The 17,881-nt window shown below is 36.8% G+C and overlaps 2 protein-coding genes across 2 annotated transcripts; both read right to left on the bottom strand.

Annotated features, from left to right (window-relative positions):
* Nucleotides 1-4,415: 4,415 nt before the first annotated feature.
* Nucleotides 4,416-5,384, bottom strand: LOC130704553 (olfactory receptor-like protein OLF4). Its single transcript, XM_057540651.1, has one exon. It carries the CDS (start codon nucleotides 5,382-5,384, stop codon nucleotides 4,416-4,418), a length of 969 nt encoding a protein of 322 aa, XP_057396634.1.
* Nucleotides 5,385-14,218: 8,834 nt separating this feature from the next.
* On the bottom strand, nucleotides 14,219-15,070 carry LOC103006087 (olfactory receptor 7A17-like). Its single transcript, XM_028162157.2, has 2 exons — nucleotides 14,722-15,070; nucleotides 14,219-14,436 (listed from the first exon to the last, which is right to left on the bottom strand). The coding sequence occupies exons 1-2, from the start codon at nucleotides 15,068-15,070 to the stop codon at nucleotides 14,219-14,221; spliced, it is 567 nt and encodes a 188-aa protein (XP_028017958.2).
* Nucleotides 15,071-17,881: the final 2,811 nt, after the last annotated feature.

A 17,881-nucleotide genomic window follows, 5' to 3' on the forward strand; every position in this document is an offset into this window, starting at 1 on the left:
TCTTGCACTGTTGGTGGGAGTGTAAATTGATACAGCCACTATGGAGAACAGCATGGAGGTTCCTTAAAAAACTAAAAATAGAATTACCATATGACCCATCAATCCCACTACTGGACATATATCCTGAGAAAACCATAATTCAAAAAGAGTCTTGTACCACAATGTTCATTGCAGCACTATCTACAATAGCCAGGACATGGAAGCAACCTAAGTGTCCATCGACAGATAAATGGATAAAAAAGATGTGGCACATATATACAATGGAATATTACTCAGCCATAAAAGGAAAGGAAATTGAGTTATTTGTAGTGAGGTGGATGGACCTAGAGTCTGTCATACAGAGTGAAGTAAGTCAGAAAGAGAAAAACAAATACCATATGCTAACACATATCTCTCCATTCTGATGAACTTAGGGGCAGGACAGAAATAAAGACACAGACATAGAGAATGGACTTGAGGACACAGGGAAGGGGAAGAGTAAGCTGGGACAAAGTGAGAGAGTAGATTTGTCATATTTACACTACCAAATGTAAAATAGATAGCTAGTGGGAAGCAGCTGCATAGCACAGGGAGATCAGCTCAGTGCTTTGTGACCACTTAGAGGGGTGGGATAGGGAAGGTGGGAGGGAGGGAGATGCAAGAGGGCAGAGATATGGGGATATATGTATATGTATAACTGATTCACTTTGTTATACAGCAGAAACTAACACACCATTGTTAAGCAATTATACTCCAATAAAGATGTTAAAAAAAAAAAGATGTGGCACATATGTACAATGGAATATTACTCAGCCATGAAAAGAAACGAAATTGAGTTATTTGCAGTGAGGTGGATGGACCTAGAGTCTGTCATACAGAGTGAAGTAAGTCAGAAAGAGAAAAACAAATACCATATGCTGACATATATATGTGGAATCTAAAAAAAAAATGGTTGTGAAGAACCTAAGAGCAGGACAGGAATAAAGATGCAGACGTAGAGAATGGATCTGAGGGCACAGGGAGGGGGAAGCATAAGCTGGGACAAAGTGAGAGAGTGACACTGATATATATACACTACAAAATGTAAAATAGATAGCTAGTGGGAAGCAGTCTCATAGCACAGGGAGATCAGCTCTGTGCTTTGTGACCACCTAGAGGAGTGGGATAGGGAGGGTGGGAGGGAGATGCAAGGAGGGGATATGGGGATATATTTATATGTATAGCTGATTCACTTTGTTATACAGTGGAAAATAACACAACATTGTAAAGCAATTATACTCCAATAAAGATGTTAAAAAATAAATAAATAAATAAATAAATAGATTGAAAGAGCAAGAGAACAGCAGTGAAAAAACAACTAGCGAAACAAATAAACGATTTACTGATAAAAAATTCAGTGCATTAGTAATAAGATTGCTAACTAATTAGGGAAAGAATTAATGAACATAGTGATAATTTTACCACAGAACTAGAAAATACTAAAATAATAGAACTAAAGAATACAATAACTGAAATGAAACAACTAGAAGTATTTAATAGCACACCAGGTGATACAGAAGAATGCATAAGTTATCTGGAATATAGAATAATGGAAATCACCCATACAGTCAGCAAAGTGAAAACAAATTAAAAATGAGAATAGTTTGAGGGATCTATTGGACCACACTAAGAATACCAATATTCACATAATTTGGGGGTCCCAAAAGGAGAAGAGAGAGAGAGAAGGTGGTCAAAATGTATTTGATGAAATTATGGCTGAAAACCTCCCAAACCTGAATAAGGAAGCAGATATTCAGGTACTGGAAGCAAATAGGTCTCCCCAAAAAAATGACAGCAACTGGACCTGCACCAAGATATATCAATTAAAATGGGAAAAAGATATATGTTTCTAAAGGCAGCACAAGAAAACTGTTGTGTACAAGGGAGTCCCAAAAGTCTATCAGCTAATTTTTTTTTTTTTTTTTTTTTTTTGCAGAAACTTTGCAGGTGAGACTGGAGTGGCATGATATATTTAAAGTGCTGAGAGGGAAAAACCTGCAAACTAGGGCACTCTACGGAGCAAGATTATAATTTAGAATTGAAGGAGAGATAAAGAAATTTTCAGACAAGCAAAGACTAAATAATTTATCAATACTAAACCTACCCTAAAAAAATGATATAGGGTTTTTTTTAAGAAGGAAAAAAAAAGTCATAACAAATGGTAAGAATCTGTAAGAACGAGAAAATCTCACTGGTAAAGGCAAACATATAGAAAAGGATGAGGATCAACCACTTCAGCTAGTATGAAGATTTAAAAGGCAAAAAATAATTGCAAAATTAACTATAACTACAATAAGAAGTAAGGGAATGAACAGGGAGATGGCAAATATGACATTAAAAACACAAAATGTGGAGGAAGGGAGTAAAAATGTAGTCCTATTAGAATGTGTTTCAACTTAAAGGACAACCTGTTTTAAAAAGTAGATATAGTCATAGGTCAACATATACAAACCTCGTGGTAATCATACATCAAAAACCTACAATAGATACACAAAAACTAGGGAGAAAGGAACACAAGCGTATTGCTAAAAATCATCAAATCACAAAGGAAGAAACAAAATGAATAAGAGAAGAACTATAAAAACAAACAGAAAGCAAGTAACAAAATGGCAATAAGTACATGCCTATCAATAATCACCTTAACTTTCAATGGACTAAATGGTCCAATAAAAAGACATAGGGTAACTGATTGGATTAAAAAAAAAAAAAAGACCCTTCAATATGCTGCTTTCAAGAGACTTCAGAGCTAAAGACAGACAACAGACTGAAAGTGAGGGGATGAAAAAAGATATTTAATGTAAACGGAAACAACAAGAAAGTGGGGATAACAATACTCATATCAGAAAAAAATAGACTTTAAACAAAGTCTATAAGAAAAGACCAAGAAGGGCATTCTCAAATGATAAAGAGATCAATATAAGAGGAGAATATTACACTTTTTAACATATATGTACTAAATACAGGAGCATCTAAATATACAACACAAATATTAACGGACATAAAGGGAGAAATTGACAATAATTGAATTATTGTAGGGGACTTTAACACCCCACTTACATTTATGGACAGATTATCTAGGCTTAAAATCAGTACAGCGACAGAGGTCTTAAATGGAACAACAGACCATTTGACTTAATAATTATCTATGGGACACCACATCCCAAAACAGCAGAATACACAGTCTTTTCAAGTGAACATCTGTATGTCTTCCTTAGAAAAATGTCTATTGAGTGTCTTCTGCGCATTTTTATTAGGGTTGTTTGTTTTTTAATATTGAATTGATTGAATCATTTCTATTTTTGGATAACAACCCATTATTGGATATATAATTTGTAAATATCTTTTCCCATGAGTAGGTTGTCTTTTCGTTTTGTTGGTGGTTTCCTTCACTGTGCAAAGATTTTAGTTTGATGTAGTCCATTTATTTATTTTTATTTCCCTTGCCTGAGGAGATATATACAAAAATATTGCTAAGACCAGTGTCAAAGACGTATTGCCTATCTTTTTTGCAGCTTGTTGAGTAACTTCCTGACATTATCTCGAATTCTCTACTTGTCTGATCACAATCTTCCATGACATTAAGATTGGTTTCTGGAAAACCGTCATTTTCTTTTCTTAAAACAAATTATTATAGTTGATTTACAATATTGTGTTAGTTTCTGATGTACAGCAAAATGTATCATATATATATGGATATATATATATATATCTGTTCTTTTTTAGATTCTTTTCCCATATAGATCATTACAGAGTATTGAGAAGAGTTCCCTGTGCTATTATTTTCTTTCTCTGATTTCAGGTGACTGTGGTTTTCATGGGTTGCTCCTCTGCCAGTGCATTTGAGAAAAAAAAAAAATATATATATATATATATATACACACACACACACACAAGCTGACCCTTGAACAACAAGAGGGTTAGGGCCTCCAACCCTCTGTATAGCCAAAAATCCTCCTATAACTTTAAAGTAATTTTTCTATATCTCTGGATAAACTAACCGTAATAAAAATAATATAAATTGTCTTGGTTGTTAAGTGTATTTTTTATATGAGTAATGCAACTCACGACTATTCCTTCAGGGAAACAGGAGAAAATTACTTGGGATGACACATGTCATTTGAGAAGTAACTATTATTAATAAATCTATGATCTCCATCCAAGAAATGGAATTTCCAAACATTTTTGATCCAAAGGTAGGAAAATTTAGAAGTAGAAAAAACAAAAAATGCCTATATATCAGACTGAGGATAAAGCTTAATAAAGACAGTTACTAAAATTGTATAAAGAAGCTGAATCAAAAAAATAATAAATCCCAGGAAATAAGTAGAAGGAGCAAATTTTATTTTACAATGATCAAAGAATCACAATTTCTCGTTCCAAGGCTTTGAGTTATGCAATCAAGGGCACTTCTTCACCCCTAGTACAATTGGCCATTTTATACTTGGCATCAAATAGAATCTCTTCAGAGCCCTCTTTATGTCTTTATTTCTCAGACTGTAGATGAAGGGGTTCAGCATGGGTGTGACCACAGTGTACATCACCGAGGCTGTTGCACTTGAGAGTGAGCTGTGGGTAGCAGCAGAGCTAAGGTACACTCCTAAGGCCGTACAATAAAATAAGGAGACAACCGAGAGGTGAGACACACAGGTGGAAAATGCTTTATACTTCCCCTGAGCTGATGAGATTCCTCGTATGCAGAAAACTATTTTAGAATAAGAGTAAAGGATACAAGCAAAAGGACCAACACCCGTCAGGACAGCTGCAAAATAGATCACCATGTTATTTAAAAAGTTGTCCGAATTGGAAAGTTGTACCACCTGATTCAGTTCACAGAAAAAGTGGGGGATTTGCACATCTGGACAGAAGGACAATTGCAACACCATTAAGCTGTGTAACAAGGAATACATAGCAATCATTACCCAGAATATCAGAACCAGCAGTCCACAGAACCGGGGGTTCATGATGACCATGTAGTGCAAAGGGTGGCAGATGGCCACAAAGCAGTCATAGGCCATCACTGTCAAGAGGAAGTCATCTAATTCTCCAAAGAAAATGTAAAAATACATCTGGGTGATGCAGCTTTCATAGGTTATGACTTTGCTCTGGGTCTGAATATTCCACAACATCTTTGGGATGGTGGTAGAGGTGAAACAGATGTCTACAAAGGACAGATTGGAGAGGAAAAAGTACATGGGGGTGTGGAGGTGGGAGTCTGAGCTGACAGCCAAGATAATGAGCAGGTTTCCAAACACAATGATCAGATACATGGAGAGAAAAATCCCAAATATGAGGGGCTGCAGTTTTGGTTCCTCTGAAAGTCCCAGAAGAAGAAATTCTGAAATTTGTGTAGTGTTACCTGGTCCCATGGGGTAGAGGCGACTATCAGGAAAAAGGAAAATAACATGACTAATTTTCACACAAACTGGCATAACTCACATAGCTGAAATACTGCAATTTCTATTTATCCCTCAAGAAATTAATGTTAATATTTTATTTATAGGTAAGTTCTCTTTGAGGGTATAATCCATTTCATCTCTGACTAGGAATTTTTGTCCCATTCTCAGCATATTTCCAAAGAGGTCATATATTCTAGAGTTTTAATGTATTCTTTCATACATTTGAGAACTATATATTGAGTACCAACCATGTTCCCAGCACATGAAGGCAATAAGTGGAGAGTGCTAAAAAACCAATCTCCCACAATACAAGGATGGTGAAAGATGACATGCAAATAAAATATTATATAATATGTCATATGGTGATAGATGCTATGAAGAAAAGAAAACCAGGTATAAAGGAGAGAGTAGTAGGAGGTGTTATTTTGTACTGAGTGCTGGTAAAGGCAACAAACAAGGTGATAATTGAACAGATAGCTCAAGAAAGAAAAAGAAGGAGCTAGTAAGATAATAGGAGAAGTGTGTGCCTCGCAGAAGGAAAGGACATGAGGAAAATGCTTGTTCCATGTATTCAGATCCAAACAAGGAAGCCAGTGGGGCAGAGAAATAAGCAAAAGGGGGAGTAATTAGAGATGGTGTCAGAGGATGCTGAGGAAAAAGTGGCCTCCCTGCTACAGTTAAAACTTCAATACACAGAGAATCTCTCCTTCCATGTTGTTCCATGCACATGAATTGAGCTGCAAAGGCTTCCTGTGAATTATATCAGATCACCTTCTTAGTTCCATCTGTTGATTGAATTCTGGCCTCTGTATTATAAGTCATCTTAATATTTGAGTCCAGGTGCCTCTACTTTAAGAACTGCTCTCACTCCACAAGGCACAGGCACAGACATACACCATGGCCTCCTGAGCTGTGTTATTACTATGCATTTCTCACCCAGATCCACCCTCCTTAGGCCATAAGTGATTGCAACTCAAGCTGGTCAGATCAGATTATCCTTCTCCTCAAGAATGTATAAATGGTCCCCAGAAATTCCAGTTCATAAGCTTCCCATGGAACAATAAACTTGGGGTTTCTTTTTAGTATGGCCACTTTATATATATTTATATATAAATATATATATTATATTTATGTTCCATATTTAAAGAACTATAAAAAGCATGAGAAAGAGGGAAAGGGGGGGGATGGAGAGGAATGAAATGGACATTAAGGGGAAAAATATCCAACAAACTCAAATGGCCCCTGAGACAATGCAATGAAGAAAAGCTTCCTTGGTTAGTCAACATTCCAACTCCAGTGACATCTCCTTGATGCACAGGAAAAATAATTTTAAAATACCTTTTTGCCAAGGACATAAACAGTGATATCTTTATGATGTGAAACACCTTACAGTTTGAATAGCCCAAGAGGAAAATAAGCAAAGGGAATAAACTAACAATTCAAAACCATCAATTTACAAAATACAACAAAAGTTGCATATGTTTTATAGGAAGCAGTAGAAGACTTCATTTTCCTGAGGCTTTTCCCTATTTGTCCACTCCTGTTAATAATAACATCCTTAGACTTACTGTCCTCTTTTACTGGAAGCATTTTATGCCTGCCATTCCTTCTTCTAATTGAGCTTCCATTAATACCGTTTAATTGTCAACACTGACACTTGCATTTCCAAGTGCAATGTTCACTTTATTTTTAGACCATAAATAAATACATTAATTTAGGAAAGCCAGCAAACAACCACAGTGATCTCTGGCATCTGGGCTATGCTAGATTGGCTCTCAGGTGACCTCAGGTACAAGTTCTTGGCTTCCATCCTATCTGATTCTCTCCTGCGGTGTCTGTGGAGCTCTCAGACTCACCTGCATGCAGATTCATAGAGGAAGCTTTCCCTGGAGATGTCAAAATTCCCCCCTAAATGACTGATGATGCAGACAGAAGTTTTGTCCTCAAATAAGACAACAGGAAGAAATACAATCAAGCATTGATCTCCCAGCCAGATTTAGGACTGCTAAAGCAAGGACCATGTCTTGTCCACCCAAAGTTGCATAGGCTGAGGGATGGCAGCGGAGGTGATATTTAGAGCTTCATATGTCAGCTTATTAGGCATGTTTTCCTCTTACTCCAATGAGTAAGTGCATGATTTCCCTTGGAGACACTGGTCTGGGCAGAATGGAACATTTTTCTGCTGATTCTTTGTTCCTAGGAGACTATATTATAAGTTAGGTGAGTTCAGTTTTTATTACTCCTTCTCCATTAACTCTCCTGATTCCAAAGCGCTAAGCCTCCCAGACTGCCTCATCAACTGAGTTCAAATTTTCTCTAAAGTGTAATATTGAGGATTTGTCTTGAGTAGGTCACGTGGGTTTTCAAAGCTTTCATTTGTGCTGGGGACACAACCTCTGAAGTCTCTAAAACTTACTATTACCCTCTTCAAAAACAGGGATAACTTTGCTCCTGTAATATAAAATCTTGGGTATTATACTCCCTGGATTCATGGTATTTTTCCCAGGACAATTAGGAATGTTCTACTTATATCAGAAGTTAAGAGCTGTCATTTTGTCTCTCATCATAAAATGTTTGTAACTATAAGAGACATATTTAGATATTGTTATGCCCCATAAACTAGCTTAGCATATTACAGAAGTTGTCGAATTTAGTTTTAAAGGCAGTGCATTCTATGAGGTAGTACTTTTATAAACTCCTTTCTCCATTGTAGGAATGGGACTCAGAAGTATTTAATGTTCTGCTTAAAGGTATAAACCAAGTGAGGGATGGAGTCTGATTAGAATATCTCAGTTCTGGAACTCTGGGGCAATGATTCTCTGCCAGAGATGATTTAGCCCCTAGGGTTATTTGGCAATATCTGTAGGGATGTTACTAATCTCCTATAAACCACAGAACAGCACACAACACAAATACTCTCCTCCAAAAGTCATCATTATGATGGTGAGAAACTATTCTAGACCAGAACATCTATAAATTCACTGTGCATACAAATCACCATGGTTTGTAGTTGAAATGCAAATTCTGATTCATCAGGTCTCTGCTGGGCCCAGGGACTGCATTTCTAACAAGTTCCCATGTGTAGTTGATGCTGCAGATCTTGGTCTGTGTATCACATTTGAGTAGCAAGGCTGTGGTCCTGTCTTTGAGTCAGGTATACACAGGTTTAGTCTTCTCCACCAAGAATCTTTTATGCGTGTGAATTTGAAAGAAATGTTTTTCACTCACTTTATAGGTGATTACACATAATGTATCACTATAATCCCAACAACCGTTCCTTCACCCTAATGAAAATAGGAACCTTTCACATGGACACCAAAACCCATACTTCAATGAATACATATAGAGCATGAAAATGAAATATTTTGCCTAGTAATACAAAGTGTAGTTTAAATTTTCATCTTATTTATGTTTTTCCCTAACTCAAATGCCATATTAATTGTATGTATTCAAATCTGTGTTTCTGTGTAGACTCCACTTGTAGAAACCTGTAGTTGATTATCATTTGTCAGTGACTAGGGTAGTCACTGCAGACACAGCTGAGTAAGAGAACATGATCCTAAAGCGAAGAATAAAACTGAATAACCACCTGTAAAACAAACTATAGGTTAAAGTCTCCATTTGCAAGAAGAGCAGTTAAGGCAGTGATTTACAAAGGAATGGTGTATACAAAATCAAAAACTGTAGTCTTAGTTTTCCTCTATTATAAAATTATATAAAATGCCTTGGCTAGTAAGTGTAGTTTTGTTTTTGCACGGTAGTATTATTACTTACGACAATTCTTTCAGTGGCACAAGAGAAAAATTATTTGAGATGATATATATCATTTGAGAAAAAATTATTCTTAAGAAATCCATGTTGCCCTATGATGTAAATGGGAATTGTAAATATTTTGAATCAAGTTTGGGAAAAAATTTGAGAAGGTAGAAAATGGACAAAGGGGGAAATTGTTTATACATCAGGGAAGGAAACTTATAAATGTGAGTTGCTTCAATGTTACAAAGAAGTAGAGTCAAAGAAATGAAAATTTCAGGAAATAGAGAGAGGGAGCAAGTTTTACTTCCACACTCTGATCAAAGAATATCAAATTCCGGCTCAAATGCTTTGCACCCTTCAAAAATGGGGATTCTTTAACCCTGTGACAGTTGGTCCTTTTATAGCTGCCATCCCAAAGAATCTTTTCAGAGACCTCTTTATGCCTTTGTACCTTAGACTGTAGATGAAGGGGTTCAGCATGGGTGTGACCATGGTGAACATCATAGAGGCTGTTGCACTTGACTGTGAGGAGAAGGGCTTGAGTAGTAGCAGAGCTGAGGTACACTCAAAGCCCATAAAATAAAATAAGGATACAAGTGAGAGGTGAGATGCACAGGTGGAAAATGCTGTTGTCCAAATATACTAAGAGTAGGTAAATGTATACCTGTTTGATGGAGACTTCATAGGTCATGACTTTGCCTTCTTTGGGATGGTGGTGAAGGTGAAACATATCTAAAAAGAACAGATTGGAGAAGAATTACACAGATGTGTGGAGGTGGGAGTCTAAGATGTTGGCCAGGATGATGAGCAGGTTTTCCAGCACAGTGATGAGGTACATGGAGAAGAGAAGCCCTGTTATGAAGGACTGCAATTCTGATTCCTCTGATAATCCCAGAAGAAGAAATTGTGAAATTTGGGTATCATTTACTGGTCCCATCTGGTACTCACCAACACTTGCTGATTTTTTTCTCTTTGATAATACCCATTCTAGCTGGTGGGAATTGTATCTCACTGTGGTTTTGGTTTCCATTCCTCTGATGATTAATGATGTCGAGTCCCTTGTCTGTGCTTCTTGACCATCTGTGTGTCTTCCTTAGAAAAAAAAAATGTCTATTGAGGGTCCTCTGCCCATTTATTGATATGTTTTTTTTATATTAAGTTGATTGAATTCTTTATATTTTTGGATAACAACCCCTTATCAGATATATAATTTGCAAATACCTTTCCCCATGAGTAGGTTTCCTTTTAGTGTTGGTGGTGGTTTCCTTCACTGTGCAAAGCTTTTTCGTTTGATGTATTCTCCTTTGTTTACTTTTATCTTCCTTGTCTGAGGACATATATCCCCAAAGATACTTCTAAGATCAATGTCAAAGAGGTCCTGCCTATTTTTATTTATGATTTGTAACTTTTCATGTCTTACATTTATGTCTTTAATCTATTTTGAGTTTATTTTTTGTATGTAGTGTAATAGAGAAATTCAACTTCATTCTTTTGCCTGAAGTTGTCCATTTCAGAAAATATTCCTTTTCATGTTGTGATTCAGTTACCAAATGAAGTAGCTAAAGTTATTTTAATGTTTTTTTTAACATTATACTATAATTGTTTAACAACCTACTCTGATATAGAGTTTCAATTTTTGATTTCTGTCTATCACCTTACTCAACGTTTTGTGTACTTTTGCCTTTACATTTCAGGTAGAAGAGTTCATTTCAACATCCTTATAAGACGGTTCTGGGTGCTGAACTCCCTTAACCTTTGTTTGTCTGGGAAAGGCTTTATTTATCCTTCATACCTGAGGGATTACTTTGCTGGATAGAGTATTCTTGGATGATAGTTTTTATGTTTCAATATTTTAAGTATGTCTTTCCATTCTCTCTTGGCCTTTTGAGTTTCTGCTGAGAAATCTACTCATAGCTTAATGATGATACCTTTGTAGGTTACTCTCCATTTTTTCTGGCTGCCTATAACAGTCTTTCTTTGTCATTGACTTTTGACAGTTTTAATATAATGTGTCTTGGAGAAGGTCTTTTGCATTGATATACTTAGGTCTTCTATTATTTCTTCCCCAGACTTGGAAAGATCTCAGCTATTATTTCTTCAAATAAACTCTCTCTTTCTCGCTCTCTTCTCCTTCTGGGATACCAATTATGCTTGTTACCTTTTCTAATGGAGTCATATAGCTCTTGTAGAGTTGCTTCATTTAAAAAAAAAAAAAAGGTTCTCCCTTCTCTTCTTCCTCAATCATTCTTTGAGCTCACTATTTCTATCCTCCATATGGTGTACTCTACTTCTAGTGCTATCTAATGCATCCTTCATCTAATTTATTGAATTCTTTAGCTCCAGAATTTCTGTGTGGTTATGTTTAACAGTTTTCATCTCTTTGGAAATTGTTCCTCACGTTCATTATTTTTATTCCTGAACTTATTTAAGTGCCTTTGTGAATTTTCTTGTATCTTGTTGAGTTTCTTCCTGAAACTGTTTTGAATTCTCTACTTGTTTGATCACAATCTTCCATGACTTTAAGATTGGTTTCTGGAAAATTGTCATTTCCTTTTTATGATTCCATGTTACTGTGGTTTTTCACTGGGCTCAATGGGTTGCTCCTCTACCAGCGTGTTTGAAATTGAAAGCAGCTTTCTTATTTAAGTAAAACCTTGTTTACTTTGATTCTAACAATTCAACAGAGTGGGAACAAGAGGCTCTTCTATGTTTTGCAGTTAGATGACTCTGTAGCACAAGTATTTGGTTTCTTTTACCTGAGCTGCATGTGGCTATATTGGAGAAACTATATTTATTGCATTTCATGGCCTCTGCCAGAGGTGTCATCAGTGCCCTTGACATCACTGTTTGTGCCTCCAGGGTCACTGGTGCCTTGGTTCTGCCACTGTCCCTGCTGTGGTTGGTATCTCTGCTGGGGGAACCAGGATGGTGGGCACTATTGCCATATCCAGGGTGACCTAGGTCAAAGGCTGCACCATCTGTGCTGCCTGATTTCCTGTGGCTGTAGGTGCTGCTGCATCCAGGAGGCCAGGGCCATGTGTGCCATCCCCACTGGTGCTACCAGGTTCTCTGGGCTATGGGCTCAGCTGCCTCAGCCGTGAGGCTGGGACCAGGGGCACTGCCTCTGCTGTTCCCCTGATTCCACGTCCTCTATGTATTCTAATCCACCCACCTTCAGATATACAACTATGTGAGTCTCTGGAGGTCTGACGTTTTGGGCAGAGAAACCTTTGTTTCGTTATAGATGTTTTGCTAATAGTATATTGAAGGGGTGGGACAAAGGGAGAGTCTTCTGCCACCATGATGCTGATGTCACCAATGATAAACTATTTTTTCCACAAACTATAAGATTAAAATACATATATAAATGGAGTAGACTATCATATATTAGTGAAGAAAGAATTGCAACATGGCTGCATACAACCTCATGGATGAGCTTTAGAGTTACAACATATAGAATTACAGGTGAATATAGACTCATGAGGAGCCCAGCAGAGATCAAAACAACTCCTCAGTATTAAATCTCATTTGATAATAAAGGCATTATATTAAAACCTTTACTATTAGGACGAGTGGTTATGCAGCAATAACTAACCGAATAAAATATTAAATAGTATGGAAGTGAGAGCAATTATAATAATCTTCTAATTCTATGCATTTATTCTGATATTTAAAGATAGCATTCAATATTACTCTGTTTTTGAATTTTATTATAGATAATTATATTAAAAAGTTACTCCATTGCAGTTTCCTCCCAGGTAAGCAGGAGATTGGCAGACACGTTAGTTTGCACAAATTGTAACCCTGAACCGCATGACTAGTTAGGTGTTCCAGCTCTCTAGTGAGTCATCTTTTGATCATGAGATATATACACATACATATACATGTATAAAGAGTTGACCCTTGAACAGTGCAGGGGTTGGGGCAATGACACCCTCTGCAGTTGAAAATCTGCATATAACCTTGCAGTCAACCCTCTTTAACCACAGTTTCACACCTGCTGATTCTGCCAACCCTTTTATAAAGTTATATAAATTGTCTTTGTTTTCAGCTGTACATTTTTTTATATGAGTAATTCATCTCATGACTATTCTTTCAGGAAAACAAGGTAAAAATTACTTGGGATGATATATGTCATTTAAGAAGAAATTATTCCTAAGAAACTATTGTCAGTCCATGAAAAATTGAGAATGCCCAAGTATTTCATATCCAAAGTTTGGAAAATTTTGAAGTAGAAAGAAAGCACATTTTAAAAAATGCTTATATAATAGACTTAGGAGAAAGCGTAATAAAGTGAGTTACTGGATTTGTATAGAGAACTTAACTTAAAAATAACATGGAAATCACAGGAAACAAAGAGAAGGAGCAAATTGTATTCCACAATTAACAAAGAATCACAATTTCCGGTTGTGGGACTTTGTGCCATGCAATCAAGGGCATTTCATCACCCTTAGGGCAATTGACCCTTTTGTGACTGCCATCCCATTGAATCTCTTCAGAGTCTCCTTTATGTCTTTCTTGCTCAGAGAGCAGATAAAGGGGTTCAGCATGGATGTAGTAGTGATGAACAAAGCAATGAAGAAGAAAAAATTGATAAACTGTGATTTCATATTTTACTGTCTTATGAAATTGTGGAAATGGCTTTGGTTGCCAAGTTGTTTTTTCTTTTTCCAAAGGAATAGTACAAGTCATGATTATTCTGTTAGTAAAATGAAAGAAAAATTTCTCAGTATAAAATATTTTACTTCAGAAGAAATTATTCTTAAGAAATGCATGAAGTGTCATGAGATAAATGGGAATTTCAATATATTTCACTTAAGGTTGCAAATCAATTTAGGGAAGTAGAAAAATGACAAAGAAAAAACTTAGATAGCAGAGAGCATAAAGCTTAGTGAACTGAGTTAGGTAACTTGTATAGAGAAGTTGAAATCAAATAAATGGAAATACCAGAGAGTAAATTGAAGGAGCAAGTGTTCTTTCCACAATCTGATCAGGGAATCACAATGTCAGCCTCTAATGCTTTAAGCCCTGCAATAACTGACACTTCTTCACCCCAGGACAATTGGCCCTTTTATAACTGCCACCCCAAAGAACTTTCTTAGAGCACTCTTTATGTCTTTATTCCTCAGACTGTAGATGAAGGGGTTCAGCATGGGTGTGACCACAGTGTACATCATTGAGGCTGCTGCACTTGAGTGTGAGCTGTGGGTAACAGCAGGGGTAAAATACACTCTAAACACTGTACAATAAAATGAGGAGACAGTGGAGACATGTGATGCACAGGTGGAAAATGCTTTATACTTCCCCTGAGATGATGAGATTCCTCCTATGGAGGAAACTATCTTAGAGTATGAGTAACATATCCCAGCGAATGGACCACCGCCAAACAGCCCAACTGCAAAATACATCATGGTGTTATTAAGAAAGGTGTTAGAACGGGGAAGTTGGATTACCTCTTTGAATTCACAGAAGAAGTGGGGAATTTCCGAGACTGTACAGAAAGACAGCTGCAATGCCAGTAAGGTTTGTAACAAGGAATTCAGGGCACCTATCAGCCAGGATATCAGCACCAGCAGTCCACAAAGAGGATTCATGATGACTGTGTAGTGCAGGGGGTGGCAGATGGCTATGAAGCAGTCATAGGCCATCACTGTCAGAAGGAAGTCACCCAACTGTGCAAATAGTAGGAAAAAATGTATCTGTGTGAGGCAGTCTTCATAGGAAATGACTTTGTTTTGAGTCTGTATATTCACCAGCATCTTTGGAATGGTGATGGAGGTGAAACAAATGTCTAGAAAGGACAGGTTGGAGAGGAAGAAGGACATGGGGGTGTGGAGGTGGGAGTCTGAGCTGACGGCCAGGATGGTGAGTAGGTTCCCAAAGACAGTGATCAGGTACATGGACAGGAAAAGTCCAAATATGAGGGGCTGCAGTTCTGGGTCATTTGATAATCCCAGAAGAATAAATTCTGAAATTTGTGTATTGTTGCCTTGTGCCACGTGGTGGTGATCACTACTAGGAAAGAAAAAAGAACATGATTAATTTTTACACATGTGGACATCAATATAGTGAAAAACTTTAAATTATATATTTCGGTCATTTTTAAGGGATCTTCTGGGATAATCTGTAATTAGAAATTCCTGTCCCACACTCAGGCTTTCCACCAATAGGTCCTCTATTACACAGTTTAAATGCAAGTTTATCTCATGCATTTGAGCAGTTTATGTTGAGTACTGACTATCTTCTGGGGTAAAAGTACAGGATTCTGAGAACAAAACTCCCTAAATCCAATAATGGATAAAAATATAAATTAACAAATACAAAAACATATTACCATGTCTTATGGTGACAGATGCTATGGGGAAAAAAAGCAGGTATAAAATAGAGTGAATGGAGGTGTTATATTTTACTGGGAGTTCAAGAAGACCTGCAAATAAGGAGAAAGTTGAACTGAGACCTGAAGGAAGACAAAGCAGAGACTCCAGATTATCTGGGGGAACGTGTGTGCCCTGTGAGGAAAGAGTCAGTGTAAAGGCCCTGAGGATGACACTTGTTTCAAATATTCAAGACTCAGAGGGGAGCCAAAGTGTCAAGGGGAATGAACAAGAGGGAGATTCATGAGAGATGGTGCCAGAGGATGCTGAGGAACAAGGTGGACTTCCTGCCGATGTTGAAACTTCAAGACCCAAGGAGGGAATCACTCATTCACATATTGGTCCTTTCACATTTAAAATTTTTCTTTTAAAATTTAAAAGGATTCCTGTGAATAGAAAAGGATCCCTTCCTTATTTCCAATTGCTGGTTAATATTGTTGTATCTGTCTTTTAAGGGTCACATTTTGGAGTAAACTTAAGTACCACTGCCCAGAGAAGTGCTCATTCCCCACAACACACACACACACACACACACACACACACACACACAGAGTACATTATGACTTACTGCGCTTATTACTCCCTGGCTCTTCTCAATTCCAGCCACAATAGTTAGGAAAGGAATGATACGAGGCAAGTGGTCAACATCAAATTATCTTTACCATAGAGAATATAGAAAATAGTACCCAAATTCAAGTTGGTAAGCCGCCAGTGGAGCTTCATTTTGATATGACCATTTTGTGTCCTGTATTAAAGAAAAATTTTTAAAGTACTTGAAAAACTGAGAAGAAAGAAAAGGGCATTGTGGAGGAAAACAAGATCCACCTGTAGGTCTCACCCCTTGGTGGCTGCCTTGCTCTAGGGCACAGGCGTTGGGGTGTGTATATCTCAGTTCTGCAGGCACTTCATCCTCTAGGAGAGTCTGATGACCTCAGTGATGTACACAATGGTCACCCCCATACTGAACCTCTTCATCTACAAAATAAGATCTGATAAGTTCTGGTGGTCCCTGAGAGATTGAGATGAGGATAAAGCTTCATTAGTTCTGGCAGCATTCCACCCCCGTTTATACCCCCTTGATGTCCAGAATACCTAATAAAGTAGCCTAAAGCAATTTATCAAAGGAAAAATGAGTCATTATCTTTATGCTGACAAGATATCTTACTGGTTGAACATCGACCTAGAAAATTAACAACAATTAATTATTCTTAGAAAATTATTAGATTGTCATACACAGTGAAGTAAGAAAGAGAAAAACAAATATCATATATTAATGCATATACGTGGAATCTGAAAAAATTGGTATAGAAGATCTTATTTACAGAGCAGAAATGGAGACAGATGTAGAGAACAAAGGAATGAATACCAAGAGGGAAAAGGGGGGGGGGATAAATTGGGAGATTGGGATGGACATATATACACTATTGATACTATGTATAAAATAGATAACTAATGAGAACCTAAAAATAAAGCACAAATGAAAAAAGAAAATTATTAGAAATTATTAGGAGCCATTGTTTTTAGAAAAATTAACAACAGAAAATATACAATGTTCAACATTAGATGAGGATTTAAAACATAAATGGTAAAAGACTTTTCTAAATCATTGTAAATACAAAAAAAAATTGAATCAGAAAACAAATGTGTGAATCTCGGATCTATCACGTATTAGCTGTTTGAACTTAAGTGGGATTACGGATCCATTTAAACGTTAATATCCTTACTCAAATCATGGGGATAGTGGTATCCATCCTCCTAAGTTGGTATACAAATCTAGTCGGTATAAAAATCTTAGCATAGTTCTTTCATGTTACTACGTGAATGATTATCACTGGTGATGAGATTTGGCTGATTTATTTCTTCTGTCTCACAAATGTCTCCATTGCTTTCCCACCTCTTCCTAATGAAGAATTACAAATTAAAGTTCAATAGGATACTAGTTTTGCATATTAAATCAAATATTTTCATGTGAATACCCAGCATGAGAGAAGATACTGTGAAAAGTATGTCTCAAGAACTCTGTTGCAAGCTAGTATCTACCTCCACGGGTCTGTGTCTTTCTAATAAATACACAACATGCTTAAAAGCATCGCATCTTTAACAAATACCTTTAGTTCACTGAACATGCCTCTAAACCTACTTTTCTTACTCCCCTTAACTAGGAAAATCCTCTAATGCTCTCTAACTTTACTGGAACCACTTTATGCTCCCAATTACTTCATTAGCTTCATCCAACTGGACTTCAATTCCCATCACTTAATCATCAACAATGACTCTTGTGCTGCTGAGTTCATCAAACACTTCTCTGTTTAACATATTAAATAAATGAGTTATAAG

This window comes from Balaenoptera acutorostrata, chromosome 2, assembly GCF_949987535.1.
Source record: "Balaenoptera acutorostrata chromosome 2, mBalAcu1.1, whole genome shotgun sequence".
NCBI lineage: Eukaryota > Metazoa > Chordata > Mammalia > Artiodactyla > Balaenopteridae > Balaenoptera > Balaenoptera acutorostrata.